This window comes from Phodopus roborovskii, unplaced genomic scaffold (assembly GCF_943737965.1).
Source record: "Phodopus roborovskii unplaced genomic scaffold, PHOROB, whole genome shotgun sequence".
Taxonomy (NCBI): Eukaryota; Metazoa; Chordata; class Mammalia; order Rodentia; family Cricetidae; genus Phodopus; species Phodopus roborovskii.
The window spans coordinates 505,095-522,490 of record NW_026126962.1 but is presented as its reverse complement, the minus strand read 5'-3'; the positions used below and the strand labels follow the sequence as shown (position 1 = coordinate 522,490).

General features: G+C 42.2%; 1 protein-coding gene across 1 annotated transcript in view; it reads left to right on the top strand.

Annotated features, from left to right (window-relative positions):
* The window catches only part of Cd207 (CD207 molecule), a 32,441-nt gene extending 30,849 nt beyond the window's left edge, over window positions 1-1,592 (top strand). Inside the window, exons 6-7 of the mRNA XM_051175025.1 lie at window positions 536-654; window positions 1,427-1,592. Coding sequence (XP_051030982.1) covers window positions 536-654; window positions 1,427-1,577 — 270 coding nt within the window. The 3' untranslated portion in view covers window positions 1,578-1,592. The remainder of the gene's footprint in view (window positions 1-535; window positions 655-1,426) is intronic.
* Window positions 1,593-17,396: the final 15,804 nt, after the last annotated feature.

The window sequence follows — 17,396 nt, the reverse complement described above, 5'->3', positions numbered from 1 at the left end:
GGGTAAAAGAGCGAGGAAGGCATAGGTGGTTTTCTAGCATCTGGCACAATTAAGGTCTCATGTAATTTAGGTATTAGCATTCAGGCCATTCCCTTGTCCCTTGTTTGCTGTTTAGCCGAATTTTATGGGTCTTTTTTTGTTTGCTTTTTACTTTTTTTCTGTTGAGATGGAGTCTTGGTAAGTAACTCAGGTTGACCTTGAATTCTCAATATTCTGCCCTCAGGCTCCAAAGTGCAGGGATTGCAGGTATCTGTTGCCATGCCTGGCAGGCTGTGTCTCCCTTGTTCTGTACACCTCATTAGAAAGCACAAGTTCAAGTTTGTTAGTTGATAAGCAATGCGCAGCTAGGACTTGGAAGTGGGCTCTGGGCTGCAGGAGCGGTCATGGAGGCATGGAGAGGAGATGCAATACCCGAGTCTCTGTGAATCTTGTGAATGCACTGTCAAGTTCAGGGGCTGCTGCTGTGTATGAGTAAAGAGTACTCAAGGAATGGTGGTAGCTGGGTGTCCCCTCACTTACACTGTGTTCCCCACAGGAGTTTCTCTACAAGTCAGCAGATGGGCTTCCATGTTGGATTGGTCTCACCAAAGCAGGGATTGAAGGGGACTGGTACTGGGTGGATGGGACATCATTCAACAAGAAGCAAAGTGAGCGGTGAGTGTGTCTACTGTGCCATCCTTACCAGCCTGATTGGATGGGTGGTGAATTCCCATGGACACAGGGCTGTGTGCTGTCCTTAGCACAGTGGCAGCACATCCAGCAAACTGCTGCTGCTCACTGGTGTCCTGGGAACACTTAGGAACCTGCATGCCCTGTGCGGCCGGGCAGCAAGACCTTCTTCTGCCCAGGTGGGGTGAGTCTGACCCAAGTCCAGGCCTATGGAGCAGGGTCCTGTGAGAGCCTGAGAGAAGGGGGTGGGGGCACAGTAAGAGGCTTGGAGTAGAAGGTTTACTCATTTTGTTATGATTGGGAACAAAACCTTGTGGTATTGTCACCAAGGATGAAAATAGATTGAAGTAACTCATCAACATTATTTATTAATTTAATTTTATTTTGTGTGTACATGATGTATGTGTGGGATCATGTGACACATGTGTATAGAGGTCAGAGGACAACTATTCCAAGCTGGATCTTTCTTGCTGTGTGGATCCTGGACATTACACTCAGGCCACCTGTTTTGCTTGCCAGTAACTTATTAAGTCATCTTTCTGGCCTCTAATATAACTTACTTTAAGACAACATCTCATGTATCCCAGATTGGCTTGGAACTTGCTATGTAGCCTAAATTGACTTTGAGCTTTGATCCTCCTGCCTCTACCTCCTGAGTGCTGGCATATGGTGTTGTGGATCTGATGCAGGGCTTCCTACATGCTAGGTAAGCATTCTGCCAGGTGCACAAAGTGTCCTTGTTTTTCTCATTTGGTAGGTTCTGGATTCCAGGTGAGCCCAACAATACTGGGAACAATGAACACTGTGCCAATATCAGAGTGTCCTCCTCTCGGGCCTGGAATGATTCTTCCTGTGACAATAAGTTCCCTTTCATCTGTAAGCGGTCCTACAGCCAGGCAAGCCCATAACAGGACTGGTCCTGAGCTCAGTACCCATGCATACTGCTACAGTGATCCAGCTTGAAGAGATATTGCTCTGTGCTAAGTTTTTCTTGATTAAAAATTGTTTTAAACACATCCTAGAGTCTGTCTGTTTTATCTTGGAATTATCTGTCCCTGGAGGTCCCTAAAGGGGGTTGGGTAAATGGGCAAGGAAATGGAGAAAATATAGATATCCCTGCTGCCCAGGTGAGGCAGGTAGATACCTGACACCTGCAGATAATTTTGTTTGGGTTTTCCTGATGTTTCTAAGAAGCCGTGGATGACCACATAAAAGCTGTATCCAAACATGACCAGTGTTGATGAAACAGACATGTTTATCCAAATTTAAACACTATACAATTTTTACATGCATTAGAACACCACAAGGTACTCTCAACACATGTAACTATTCCATGTTTTAATGTGTCTGTTGCAAATACATTTAAAGACTAACTTCTTTTTGATGTGTGTGTGTGTGTGTGTGTGTGTGTGTGTGTGTGTGTGTGTGTGTGTTCTCACAGAGTTCAGAAGAAGGTGTACAGCCCCCTATAGTTGGAGTCACAGAAGTTAATGAACAACCTGATATGGGTGCTGACATCTGAACTCTGGCCTTCCAATAGAGTAGTACGCCATTTCTTCTGTCCTGTAAATTCAATTATAAAATAAAAAAACAAAAATATAGAAAAACACACCAGAAGGCTGGCAGTGTGGCTCAGTGGGTAAAGTGCTCATCTGGCACCAGTAACCCCAAGTCTGACCTGCGGACCACACTAAAGGGTGTGGTGGTGCATACCTGTGATCCCAGCAGAGAGGAGGTGGAGGGAGGAGGATCAGAAGCTCAAGGTCATCCTCAGCTACACAGTGAGTTTGAGGCCAGCCTGGTACACAAGACCCTGTTTTGGGAGAGGGGGCAGTTTGCTTCAGAATGACTGAGGGATTCTTCCTATATTATTATGAGGCTTTCTCTAGTTGAGACCACAGTTTCCTTATGTCTGTTTAGGAGCACTGGCTGTTTCTATAGGGACAGCCACTCTTGGTCACCCTGTCCAACCATGTTCCATTACCTCTTTCTTTGCCCACTTTCTCTGAAGTCTGAATCCCAGTTTCTCCTGAGTGAGCTAACCCATGCAGCTTGGGGCTGGCAGGTCCTCTGTCTTCTTTTGAGCTGCCTGGTTCAGCTCCCTTCCTCATGCACCAGGTCTGCACATGTCCAGTTCCCCTCCACCACAGCAGTTTGGGTCTCCTGACTTTTTACATCGTGTTCCTTCCCTTGCTATGCCCGGGCAGACAGCATCCTCTTCTGCTTTAAATACCTCTTGGTTCAATGCATGTTTTCATTCCTCATTGCCACTGTGAACCTGAAAGAACATGTAATCTTGGGGAATATTCAATAGAGGGTTAAAAAAAAAAACATAAAGAATAAGGGTGTCTGGCCTTAGAAATGCCAATAACTACAGGCTATTATCTTCGGTTTTTCTGTGAATTAAGTATGGAAAGGTTTAAATAAAGTCTCTTCTTGAAGCTCCTGGGCAGTCAGCTTTCTGTTCTCTAGCTCTGTGCCCAAGGGAAGCTTGTCAAGGTGCTCATTCTTCACAGGTTTCTGGATATAAGCTGAAATCCTGAGACTAAGGCCTGAAAACAGGAGCCACCAACAGGGGGCAGAAGAGAGAATGCAGCAGGAGTGAGAGGCCTCCATTGAGGATTCTCACTAGAGACATTCCCTTACAGTGCTGTCAGAAAGATATTGCTGGGTGAGAAGAAGGGAGAGCATAGGGTGCAGGCTGTTTTTCAGACAGGGTCCTTCTATGTTGTCCTGGTTGATCTGGAACTCACAGAGATCAGCTTGTCTCTGCTTTTGCCTCTGGAGTGCCAGGACTAAAGGTCCCACCAGACAAGAGGGGGCTTGTATTTGATCAGGACATCTTTGAGCCTCCCAGGACTTCAAAGACCTCAGCCTGAGACCCCCTCATCTTAACTGTAGTCCCCACCTGCTGAAAGGCTCCCTATCTGGCTAGCACCCCACCATGGGATCAGCTGCCTTCTATTCAGTTTTATGCTAGGTATCCATTTTGATACAGACATTTTGTCCCTGAACCAAACTCCTGGAAGATAAGTTCCCTGCAATCTTGACTCCTCGACTTCCACCCAGAATTGTGCAGCCATGATGTAACCATCTGTTTGTTATGCTATGACTAACTGCTTAATTTTGGCTTCTGTAATCTGCTTAAGCAGATATTCAAGGACTGTTTTGAGGTCACCTTGGCCACATAATCTTGGCCAAGGAGAAAAGCTGTTGTGGTTTTTGCCTTTAAAAGCCTTTCCTTCAGCTGCCTCCTCATGGTTGATCTCTGATTTGAGTTAGAGACTGCTGCCCTCGTAGAAGTTTTAATAAATTTGGATAAGTATAATCTGAATTGATGGTCCGGTGGTCTCAAACTCCATGACATCCACTTCATGGGTTTCCCTTCCTTGCTAGAATGAGAAATCCTTCAGGCCAAGCTCATCTTAGGTGGGGTGTCACTTACTCCTCCCTGTGATACCTCGCTGCATGACACTAACCCTTCCTGATGGCTATGCTCATAGATGTCACTCCATAGAACTCTGCAGAAAAGTGTCCTTCTCCCTTAGACTGTGAACATATGTAACTGGTAAGCTTCTGCTAGTCTATCTGTTCTGTGTCAGTTTTGTTTGCTGAGTGAACTGACCATTGGTGTGAAGAGGAGGCCAACAGGGGTTTGTGGTTGCTCCTAGGGGGGAAGAGATGAATTGGGGAAGTCAGAAAATTTTTCTGACTAAAAGAAACTGAGCCAGAAAATGCCACAGGGATGAGTGAGGCAACCAATGAGGGAAGCTATGCTGTAGGTTCTTTAATTAGCACAAAGTGGAGGGCATCATGGAGACCCAGCAACCTCACAGCTCTGAACCTTCACATTCCCTGAACCCTCACAGCTTGGAGTTCTCATAGTCCTTAAGCCCTCACAACATCAGAGGAAAGAGCTTCTTTTTTCCAACAGTTTTATCGAAAACTCAGGGCTGGGTCACATGCTGTTTCTGAAGCCATGAGGAAGTCAGGGCAATGGGTGCTATGGGCCAATCCAGTTTTCACCCCTGGTACTGGGTCTTGGTCCAGGTATGGTCATGTCAGCTAGGGTCATGGCAAGGAAAGGATGTTGCCAAGGCAAAATCTTAAGCATGCAAACCTAAAGCTGGAAGCCATGTCAATGTGCACAGACATCTGTGGGAATTGTGCTTAGGTCTTTCCCTTCATTGACTGTTGACCACACCATTAGTAGGTCAATTCACCCATTCTGAGATGTTATATATTGACATTGTCAATGTTCAAAGCCTGCACACCTATGGTTGCTGAACTTACCCATCTCTGAGACAGGATGTGTGTCTCAGTGGTAGAATACTTGCTTATTGTAGGGTAGAAGAGCCAGCCAAAGAAACCAACCAATCCTTGAGCATGAAATCTAGCACCCTGACCCTGAACCTCGAGCCAATGAAAGAAACACACCCTGGATCTGAAACCTGTGCCAGTGAAAGAAACACTTTTAGCCTTGAACTGAGAACCTAAGAAACACATGCTGACTCTGAAACCAAAGCCAAAGAAATACACTTTGGCCCTGGAACCAGAGCCAGTAAAAGAAACATGCCCCAGCTCAAGTACTAGAGCTAAAATACTGAAAAGGGTCAATAAAATAAACACAGTTTGTTTCTAAAATTAGAGACAACTCTGCCCCTGATCAACTGAAACATGAAACCAACCATTCCCTGAGCAGGAAAACTAACCAATCCCTGAGCAGAAAATCTTTCCCTTGGGAAAACTCCACCCCCAAGTCCCCTTTCCAGTTCAGTTGCAGGCTGCCCTTCCCCTCCTGGGAAAGGCAGCCACTCTCTTAGTCTCCTTCCCAAATAAATCTCTTTCTTATAAAAATTTTTGGGTGAAGAACATCTTTTACCAGAGCAGACCAGAGGACTATTGTTGAGATGTTTCCTTAGTGGGACTAAGCAAAGAAAACTAAAAAGAGCCTTTATGATGTAAGTTTCTGGCCTAGAAGGGAATCACCACTGTTTTAGCACCCCAAAAACACACAGACGTTATATTATTAAACTGTTGGCCAGCATTTTCCTCTTCTTCTAGTCCCGCCCATCTTCCTGCCTTATTGGCCAGTAGTGTTTTATTCTTCAACTAATAAGAGAAATATATGGGCAACCCCAGTCAACCTTTTGCCTCTTAGGGGGCTGTGCAGAAAAGCCAGGAGAAATAGCTACATCTGCTAGGAAACTCCCTTAGGATTTGAGCATAAAAAGTGACTTTTTGCTGGACTGGGAGGAGATTGCTACATTTCTGCAGGGGCTTCCCCTTTAGCAAAGCAAAGAAGTAACATCTTGTACTACAGCAGAAGAAGCAGAGCTTCCCTTAAGGGAACAGAGCAGAGCTCAGCTGTAGTGGCTCTTTAGGAGAGGAGAGGGGGTCATCCTGTGGGGAGACCACCCCCCACCACATCCCAACTCCAGGTATAGCCTGATTTCCTGACAAGCCAGGATTGTTTTCTCTCCAGAGCTGTCCTATTTCAGCTCCAGTCTTCAGAGCTGTCCCTTTGCAGCTCCATAGTTGTAACACTCACACTCACTTGCACTTACTATGCACAGGTCCTGGATTCAATCTCTAGCAGACAGACAGACAGACAGACAGACAGACACACACACACACACACACACACACACACACACACACACACAAATAAATGAAATAAACACTTGAGGACTTTTAAGAGTAAGCCCCTGGGAATGCGCAGTGGGAACAGAAAAACGAATGTGTGGATGATGCTCCTCATGTCAATATGCAAATGTCCCCTTCACTTTTCTTTATCTGAAAGCAGAGAAACCTCCAAACAAGGACAGAACAGCATCCTGGGTTCCTTGCCTGCAGATGGTGTTCCTGGGGGAACCCTGAATTGAGGGGAAGAGAACAGGAAAGGTGAGCAAGCCCGAAAAACCTGATGGTCCCAGTTTGTGGAATGATATCCCTCTCCTGCCTATACTCTGCCCTTCTGCTGAGCAAAGGATCCCAAAAAATTCTGCTTTGTAGGGCCTCTGTCTCTCAGGAAGTCAGGGGAAATAGTTGGGTCCAGCTTAACCCTTCTTGTGTATGAGGAAACCAAGACCAGCCATTTCCTCTCTCTGTGATGCCTGGGAAGGCATTGCCCATGACTCCCAACCCCATAGAGAGAGGGGCTTGGCAGACCCTGCTGGGGTTCATGTAAGGCTTCTGGCTGACTTAGTAGGGGTATCTTTCCACACACTCCAGGCCAACATTCAATAGACAAGAGACTAACTGTCAACTGTCAGTGACTTTGAGCTTTGACTCCTATGTGGTTTTTCTTCACACACACACACACACACACACACACACACACACACACACACACACCAGTCAAGAGTTGGATGGAAGTCACTTATTTCCTCTCTATCCAGCGATCCACCTCCACAGGCCTGTCTCCCACTGAGTGGACAACTGCACAGTGCCATGTCACAGGCTCTGTCCTCTTTGTCCAACAGGGCCACTGCAGATCCTGGACAGAATGGCTTCTCTGATACTGGACTTGCAGTGTTCTTAGTCACTGCTCATGGACCTATGGGAGGGTGACTCCAAGATCTGGGGAATGAGATATAGAAACTAAGTATGAAAAGAAGAAATACCCCTTGACTGAAGATGAGGATGTAATTATATCACTAGACCTATGATAAATGATAAGTGGGTGTTTATTGGGGAACAATTACACAGAAAAATACAATGAACCATGGGAGCATTTCCCTGTGCTTCCTACTGGATGCACTGACCCACCAGAAAGAGTGTGCAAAGGAAAGCCATGCCTCAAGCTCCTCTCTTTCTGCTTCTGTCCACCAAAGGGGTGTGGCCACCATTGCAGATCCACAGACCAGACACCTACAATTCCTCTTTTAGTCTAAAGAAGGTTTTAAGCCTGATGTAAAAACTATATACAATGATAACAAATGCCAAGTATACTCCAGAAAAAGGAAAGGTAAACATACACTAATTAAAACTTATTATCAGCAAGAGCAACACTGAACAATAGATACACACTACATAGCCAGTATACACGTCCAGTATCAGGGTAAAGGCATGACAGAGATTACTCTGATAGAAGTCCTAATCTGGAAAGTCTAAATATCTCTAAGATAAGAGAGTATATTACTATGACTGACTAGTCTTCAACCTCATCAAAGACCTGAAAAGGAAATTAACAACACCAGGATAGGTAGGAAGTACAATCATGTGACTTCCAAAGGTGCAAGCAAAGACAGAAACAGCAGGCTACCTAGACAGTCATCTAAGATCTCACAACAACATTGGGGCAAACAACTTTGGTTAAGGCCTAAAGTATCAGACAGATTGTCTTAGAAGCAGGAAAATTGAAAAACTGTTTATCTCCTTCGAGCTCAGTTAGGACAACGTGCCCAAAGTCGGTCAAGGTGGGGGCAGTTCTTTGCCCAAGAGGCCATCTTAGAGGTCATGATTCTTGAGTTATAATGGTAACGTCTGCTTCTGTGTCCAGCAGCCCCACAAGCATTCTGTTATTTATTTGTACTCTTAATTTTGGTCTTTGACCATTTATAGAAGTCTGCCAAAATATACATTTTTGCTTTTTATTTCCTCCAAAGGTGATCTACCAATCAGAGCAGTATGGTTTTTTACAATAGGAATTGGATTTTCTAATTGTTCTGGGGAGGATTGTCCTTCACAATGACTGTGAATGACTGGACCTATTTCAATATGGGGGCCTTCGAGAGACCCCCCTCCAAGGAGTTTCCCAATGGTAAATCATTTATTTGCTTGTCCCTGATCGATCTAAATTCATTGATTCAACTTTTGCCGCTTCTTCTACATAATCCAGAAGGTCGGGACCTTCTGTTTAAGTTATTTCTAGAAGAAGCATTATTTCTAGGAATGCCTTATCTATAATTTCTTCTTAAATGCCCTATTATACCACAATTAAAACATTTGGTATGTTGATTTCTTTTCATACCTTTGGAGATGGCTTCTCCTACCCAAGCCTCAGTGTCATAATCATTAGACTCAATACTAGCTGTGTGCATGATAAAAGCATTCATCCAATGGTGCTGAATTGATTTTTAAGGGCCAAAGCACCATTTTGCATCATGAATTAGCATTCTCATAAGCTAGAGATTCTGAATATTCATCCAGCTTTTGGATCTGCTATCCCTATTTGCACCACTCTAGTCAATCTTTGCAAAAATGCACTATAACATTCCTTCGGGTCTTATCATACCTTAGTATAGGACTCAATTATTTCCCTCTGATTCTTGAATCTTATCCCAAACATTCAAAGCTGCTGTATGGCATAAAGACAAAATGTGTTCATCATATGCAGCTTGAGTCTCTGCACCAGCATAAAGACCCTTACCAAGAATTTTATCTTGGGGAGCCTTATAACCTTTCTTTTGGCCTTGAAATTCAAGTGCTTTGGCCTCTTCCCTCCATAAAGCATACCATTCGATTTGAAATGCAGTGTCAAGGACAGCTAAGATTAATTGACCCCAATCATTAGGGGTCACCCTATTTCTTGTTGCCCATGACTCTACCTCATATATGGTGAATGCATGCCTTAAGAAACTACTGCTTCCTTTATACCTTTTAAATTTTTCATATGTATTAGCTCCCAGTGATATTCAAAGAATCCTTTTGGGTGTTTTTTAGTTGCTGGTTTTTCAGTAACAGTAATGGAATTAACCATAGGGGATGACATAATGATCTTTGGTAAGTCATCTCTGACTCTGAAAATTACTGGTAATGTTAAATCCCTTTCATCCTCTATTTTTTTGTACCTCTTTTTCTGGTGTATCAGTTTGAAGGTTTTCTATGGACTGTAATCTATTCACCATTTTTTCTCTGAGTGTTTGAATTTCTTGGACAGTATAATGAAATCTAAGGATTTCATTAAATTAGTCAGTTTCTTATTCTCTCCATTTGTATATGATTCTAAAGATGTACTATTCTCATCCTGATAGATTATATGAATGGCATGTAAATTGTCTTCCAAAAACAATGTTCTATCTGCCAGCTTGTCATTAGTCTCAGACATGGAACAATTTTTTTCTGTTAGTATTTCAGTCTTATGTTCTATTTTTTTTTCATTCTGTTTGTCGAATCACCATTGCTGTTTTCAATATTCTGGATCCTTTTTTCTAAGCTCTTATTATTAGTCTGTAAAGTCTGTATGATTCCTATAAGTTCCTCATTCTTTGCTCTATTATCAAACCATTTCTTTAAGGATATTATATGGATTGTGAAGCTAATACCACCATTGTTAATTAATATATTCCAGGTAGGTTGAAGGCCTTTTCTAAAATCCCATCCATATAATAAACCAAAAGGTTTTTCACTTCCTGTATAGTAATATCTGTCATTGCTATGAGGTGGTCAGTTTATCTTAAGTAGATTCCTGAAACTTGAAGGGAACCTTGCAGCCGGGTGGGCAAAACCGAGTGGAAAGAAAACCCACCATAATTCAAAGCTTTGGGCACATGGCAGTCTTGGGGCCCTGATCCAAGCATACATTGGGCCCCAATTGAAGCCAAGGATGTAATTATATCACTACACCCAATATAAATAATAAATGGGTGTTTATTGGGGAACAATTATACAGAGAAATACAAGGAACCACAGGAGTGTTCCCCTGTGTTTTCTACTGGATCTGCTGACCCACCAGAAAGAGTGTGTAAAAGAAAGTCATGACTCAAGCTCCCCTTTTAGTTTTTAATCTGCCTCAAACCACACCTGAAGGAGTGTGGCCACCATTACACATCCACAGACTAGACAGACACATACACATGTGATGGGAGATGTCATTCTGTAAATGTTTCTTTTATTGGTTAATGAACAAAGCCCTGATGGAGATAGGCAGGACCAGGAGACAAGGAGGATTCTGGAAGATGTAGTAGAGAGAAGTCAAGATGTTGGATGCGAGAGAAGTAAGAGGTCTGGACCCTCTCTACAATAAGACCACGTAGAAACACTTAGATTGATAGAAATGAGTTAATATTTAAGGTGGAGCTAGCCAATAAGAAGCTCTAGCCTTTGGCCAACAGATTTATAACTAATAGAGTCTCTGTGTGTTATTTTGGGACTGATGCAGCCCTGGGACCAGGCTGGTGGGAAACTTCCTGTAACACACATGACATCCATGGGACAAGGTGCCTGGAAGTTTATAATTGACGACTCCTGAGAGTATTTGTGATACTTGCTGGTCACTGTCAACAGGATTGTAAGCTCCCTGAGCAGGGGCAGAGGATTAGAACCTTCCAGGCTCCCATGACTTTGGAGAGTTATCTTGGCTAGCAAGTGGCAATATTAGCTCTACTCCTGGTCCCCCCTTAGTGGGGTGGGGATACCACCCTTCAGAATGACATGCACTGTCTCCTGGAGGCACCTCTTCTCATCCTATGCCCAATGAGCAGTAGAAAACCCTAAAGTAGTGTTTGTTTTCATGTCTTTGTTTTGGTTTTTTGAGACAGGATCTCACTCTTTTTTCCAGGCTAGCCTGAAATTGGCTGTGTAGTTCAACTTGGTCTCAAGCTTGGTGATCTTCCTGCTTTAGTGTCTTAAGTGTGTTGTCATGTGTCTTAGTTATCTTTCTATTATTGTGATAAGACACCATGGCCAAAGCAACTTATAAATTAAACACTTATTTGGGGCTCATGGTTGCAAAGGATTAGAGTTCATGACCTTCATGTTGGGGAGCACAGCAACAGACAGGCAGGCCTGGTGCTGGAGCATTACCTGAGAGCTTACATCTTGATCCACAAGCAAAAGGCAGAGAGAGATATCTAATTAGGGACAGCATGGGCTTTTGGAACCTCAAAGTTCACTGCCACAAGGCCACAGCTCCTTCCTCCCCAGAAGTTTTACCAACTAGAAACTCAAATATATGAGCCTATGGGGGTTGTTATTATTCCAACCCCTGCACCATGCCAGATCCAAATCTGCATTTGTTCTCCTAGAAGGTTACAGGTCTCATTTAGAAGCAGTGCTTTGGGTCCAGTCTTCTCTGTTTCTTTCAAATTAGTTCTGAGAACCTGTAGATAATCACCATCATGAATCTAATTGCTAATGGTGAAGGCTTTTTCAGGGATTCTCAACCTATGGATCGTGTGACCTCTTTGACAAATCTCTATATCTGAAAATATTTAGGATTCATGATGGCAAAATTACAGTTATGAAGTGGTAACAAAAACAATTTCATGGTTGGGGCACCATGGAATGAGGAACTGTATTCAAGGGTCACAGCAGTAAGAAGGTTGAGAGCCACCAGCTTGGATGAAGGTGGATCCTGGTTCATATTCTCTGGCAGCTCTTCTGATACAAAACTGTGTTTTCCCTATCAGTCCCTTTCCAGCATCACCTCTGCACCCATCATTTGATTGTTCTGATGTTAACTCAAAGCTGTTCTTTTATTGTTTTATTTATTTAAAAAAAGGTCACGAGTCAGATATTAGTGTATAGATAGATCCACAGAGAGGTGCAGACAACAGTCAGTGACCTCCTCTCCATGCTTCCCTGCCTGAAAGGGCAGGTTCGTGTCCTTTGGTTCCTCCTTATCCTCTTCTGTGTCTGTCTATCTCCTTTGAATTGGCCAGAAAACTCTATGGTTCACTCTGGCCAGCTGAATGTAGACACCATCCTTCAAATAAGGGCCTGACTCCATTGGTGGTCTCTGAGCAACAACATAAACAAATCTCCCACAACACTAACTGCTCAACATAGCAGAGACCTCACATTCTGAAAGCTCTATCCTACTTCAGAAACTGGTGACTGTTAGGTTGCCAAGGGATGCACTGTTCTGCCTGTATTATAGCCAATGTTATGATGTTCTCTCCATTTTGATGGTTCCCTAGAGCAAGCCATAGAACTATCTAAACACTAGGTAGACCATTAGAGTTTATTGGAAGGGGTAGCCTGAGCCAAGGGAAAGTCATGGGACAAGGTTTATTAAGTCCTGAGCACCAAACTTCTGTGTCTGAGGAATTAGGGTGGCTTTGATCCCTCCTGGAAGCCACAAGAGTCTGTTAACAGGTCTCAAAAATTTATTTGGGAATAGCAAAGGGACAAACACTCACTGATACAGAACCAATTAGATGCTACTGCTGATTCAGCTGCCTGTGTGTCCAGTTGTTCTGCCTAGGGGTGAAGAGCACCAACAGCAAGGTGCCTCTCTGCTGCCTGGTTCACTCTGACCACCCAAGAGAGTGGAAGAGCAAGAGAGTGCATGATCATCTCCCTCAGCACTTAAGCTGTGATGCCCTAGAGCTTGCTGCCCCAAAAGTCGTTGGCTAAACAGATTGAAATTTCACAACACTTTCCTTTTTTTTCTAAATAAAAATCCTAACATAGAACTATTTACAATAAGAACAACTATCAAGTATTGTGCAGAAGAAACAAAAATGAAACCACAACCAACAAGAACAACATCAAGCAAAAAACACATACTAAATGTCCAGGCCATAAGTAATTGGCAAATTACAGAGATTATTCCAATAGCTGTTCTGTCCTGGACCATCTAAGTCTTGTACTTAATATGCCTTAGCTAAGATACGAGAGGATTGTAACTGTAATTATCTAATCCACAACCCCATCAAAGACCTGGGAAAGAAAATATTACCCGAGTAAACAGGAAGTGCAAGGAAATAATTTCCAAAAGATGCAAGAAGTAACAGGAACAGCTGGATGCCTGGACAGTTACCCAGTGTTTCTCTGTAGCATTGGGGCATCCAACTTTTGCTATAGGCCTAGAATATCTGACAGTCCATTTTCAGAAGCAGGACAGTTTGAAAGACTGTCCTACTCTGTCTTGGAAAGGTTAAACAGTTGCTTTTTCTTGTTACCTGATTCTCCAGATTGGACAGTGTGCTTACTCTCAGTAGCTGAGGCAAGAGCAGTTCTTTGTCCAATAGGCCAGTTTTGCCAAGAAGTAAACAAGCTCCATATGGAGTGTCTTTTGTGTCCATCATTCTCTCAGGAGTAGATTGGTGCTGCCAGGAGCAGTCATGTCTCATGTCAACAAAATTCTAAGTTATCAATACATTTAAATGTCATATTCTGTAGACCTTTGAATTGTATGATGATTACCTGTCTATATGGAATACATCTTTGTGCATCTAGAAAGCCTAACTAACATAACTATAAATATGACAAACAGATAACTATTATCCTGTAATTTTTAATAATCTATATAGCCCAAAGACTAAAGCTTCACATTATAAAAATAATTTATAAAAATAAACAATCTGTAAACAGATGTACAGTAAGGATAATGACCTTGAAACTGTGACAATATACAAAAATATCTAATTAGAGGTAGAAATGTATAGTGCAATATGACAAAAATATCCTTAATTTGCATCAATATACAAAATATCTTAAACAGAAGTAAAAGCATATATACAATATGACAAAAATAGTCTTACAAAAATACTTAAACAGAAGTAAAACATATATAATTTGAATATTTGTAACAATATACAAATTATGTTAAGCAGGAATAGGGAAATACTTTTGCATTTGTATCAATATACCTTGCAAATTATCTAGAACTGATAGTTACTATTTTAATTTACAAGAAGATACAATAATCTACCTCATTGTCTTATTCTATCTATCCCTCTGTTTTCTATTTTAAATAATATTCCTAACTATAGTCTTTATTGCTCTGCCCTTAGCCCTGTAATGACTCACAACCAACTGTTACAGATGACAAGTACCCATAACCCTAAGAAAACAAAACAAAACAAACAAACAAACAAAAACCCTATTCATCCCACATATTGGGGAGAGGGGGCTTGTAGTCTTAGAATTGTTTCCTGCTATCTAGGGGCTGACAGTATATTTATGGACTCCAGTTAAAACAAAAACAAAAACAAAAAACAAAATAAAATAAAAGAACTAAAGCAATGGTTAAGTTTCATGAGGACTAGCTGCAATATTATAGCCAGTCTCCAAGTAATGGTTAAGACTTACCTGAAGTTCTGGCTAGAGTGGCATAAAAAGATTGTTTAGTGATATATTGTTTATGATTTATTAAAGCTTGCCTGAAGTTCAGAATAGCAAAGTAGCCGGCCACTTACCTCAGGCTGAATGGGCTGATCCTGCTGACTCTCCTCAGCATGGCCGGAGAATGAATTCTCTTATCTTCAGTGTGGCTGGAGAATGAATGCCTATACTGACCCTGCTCCTTTCTTACATTCCTCCCTAATTCTGGGATTAAAGAGGTGAACTCTGTTACTCTTTTAGACTGATTCAATCTCATGTATCCCGGGGTGGCCTTGAGCTCAGGGAGACCATTCTACCTCTTAATCCTGAGTCCTAGGATTAAAGGTGTGTGCCACCACCTCCTAGATTCTGGCTGCTGGGATAAAGGTGTGTGCCTGGCTTCTATGGCTTGTGGCTGACTTTGCTATCTGAATCCTCAGGTAAGCTTTAACAAATCTTAAATAATATATCATTATAATGAGTCATGTCAGCTAGCCACCGTGGAATTGCCCTGAGCAGTTTATAGTCCGAAGCAGATCTTTTGAGTAGTGGTTATCGGCTCAATGGCATTATAAGAACTGGTAGTCATAGTTGTGCACCTCACCATATTTTTGGAGACTTCAGAGGTCACTGTTAGGAAAATTTATTGTTGACGATGGGAAACTTAACATTATTAATATCAAAACAGAAAGTTTAAATTTTAAGATAGATATATATCCAAAGAAAGGTTCTAAAGAGTCAAAAATGAATAGGAGAGGAAAGAGATTTGTGAAAACAATAGTCCTTAGGTTTTGGTTTTCTTTCTTTCTTTTTTCTTTTCTTTCTTTTCTTTTCTCTTTTTTTTTTTTTTTTGTTTGATTTTTCAAGACAGGATTTCTCTGTAGCTTTGAAGCCTGTCCTGGAACTCTGTAGACCAGGCTGGCCCCCAACTCACAGAGATCTGCCTGCCTCTGCTAACCAAGTGCTGGGATTAAAGGCATGTACCACCACCATCCCACATTATTTTTGGTTTTCTTTTGTCCCATACCAGGTGGCTCTTTTGATATGAGACAGAGACTCTGAAGTTTCCTTTAACAACATGCTTGGATTTAGAGAAGGAGAGAGGCATGTTCCAATTCCAAAACCAGCTTTTCTAATTGAGTTGGGACTTCATTCTTTTTTCTTTTTAAATAAAGAGATTAATTTTTAGGTGGTGAGATTTTACCTTGTAGAGAATATTGGTACCACTAGGTCAGATTGCTCTTTGTCTGGTAAATTTTTAATATATTTTTATTATTTTTTATTTTGCATATTGATCCCAGTTCCTTTTCCCTCCCTCCCTCCCAAGTCCCTCAACTCCCCTCCCCTCCCACCCCCTCCACTCCACAGGGAGAGTGATGCCTTCCAGGAGGGATCATCAAAGTCTGTCAAGTCATTTGGAGTAGGAACTAGGCCCTCCCTCCTGCCCTTAGACTGCCCAGGGCTTCTAACTGAGATCCATGTTCAGGGTGTCTGAGCCGGTCAAATGCTGGTTTCCCAGCTATTAGTCTGGGGGTCCATGAGCTCCCCCTTGTTCAGATCAGCTGTCTCTGTGGATTTCTGTAGCCTGGTCTTGACTCCTTTTCTTATTACTCCTCCCTTTCTGCAACTGGATTCAGTGTTTAGCTGTGGGTGTCTGCTTCTGTTTCTATCAGCTACTAGATGAGGGCTCTATGTAAGTTAGTTATCAATCTCATTATCAGGGAAGGGAATTTAAGGTGGCCACTGTTGCTCAGATTGTTAGTTGGGCCATCCTTGTAGGTCTCTGGACATTTCTCTAGAGTCAGTTTTCTCTTCAAACCTATAATGGCTCCCTCTGTGCTCTCTCTCTGTTTTTTTGTTTTTGTTTTTTGTTTTTTTTTGCTCTCATCTATTCATTCCCCAACTCAGTCTTCCTAGTCCCACATGTTCTCCTCTCTCCCTTTCTCTTTCTCCTAACTCGCTCTCCACTCACTGCCTCCCCCACTCCCAATATGCTCAGGAGATCTTGTTTTTTCCCCCGTTTGTGAGGGATCTTGTATGAATCTCTTAGGTTCCTCCTTGTATCCTAGTTTCTCTGGCGGTGTGAATTATAGGCTGGTGATCCTTTGCTCTGTGTCTAAAATTCATATATGAGTGAGTAGAGTACCTTCCTTTTTTTTTTTTTTTGTGATTTTGTCTGGTAATTTTTACCGAATAGTTTTCCTTTCTTCTTTAGATGCCTAAATTTCCAAGGCCTTTTGACTTCTTTAACCCCAAAACCACCACCAACAAAAACCAGAATCCTGCCCAGGCCCTTTTAGGGTGAGTTTCCTTTTCTACATGCTGAATTGCCACTATCACTTCTCCTTAGTAAGAGATCTCTCCTGTTCAAATCAAATTTATTAATTTTGATGGTATCCATAGTTTTTCTTCTTCTGTGGAAATAAACATGAAACACTTTCTCAACATAACACACATCCTGGTTTCCATTCTGAGGTCAACACATCCTGAAAGTACACAGGCTGCTTTAGTTCAGTAGTTTTTTTGTTTTTGTTTTTGTTTTTCTACCATCCAATGTCTCACAACAGCTTTTGTTACATGAAGTCACGAGAGTCTGTTAAAGGGTCTCAATAATTTATTTAATTATCAGATAGGAACAAACACTCACTGACACAGAACAAATTAGATGCTGCTACTGATCCAGCTGCCTTCATCCATTCACTCTGCCCAGGAGTGAAGAGCACCAACCTCAA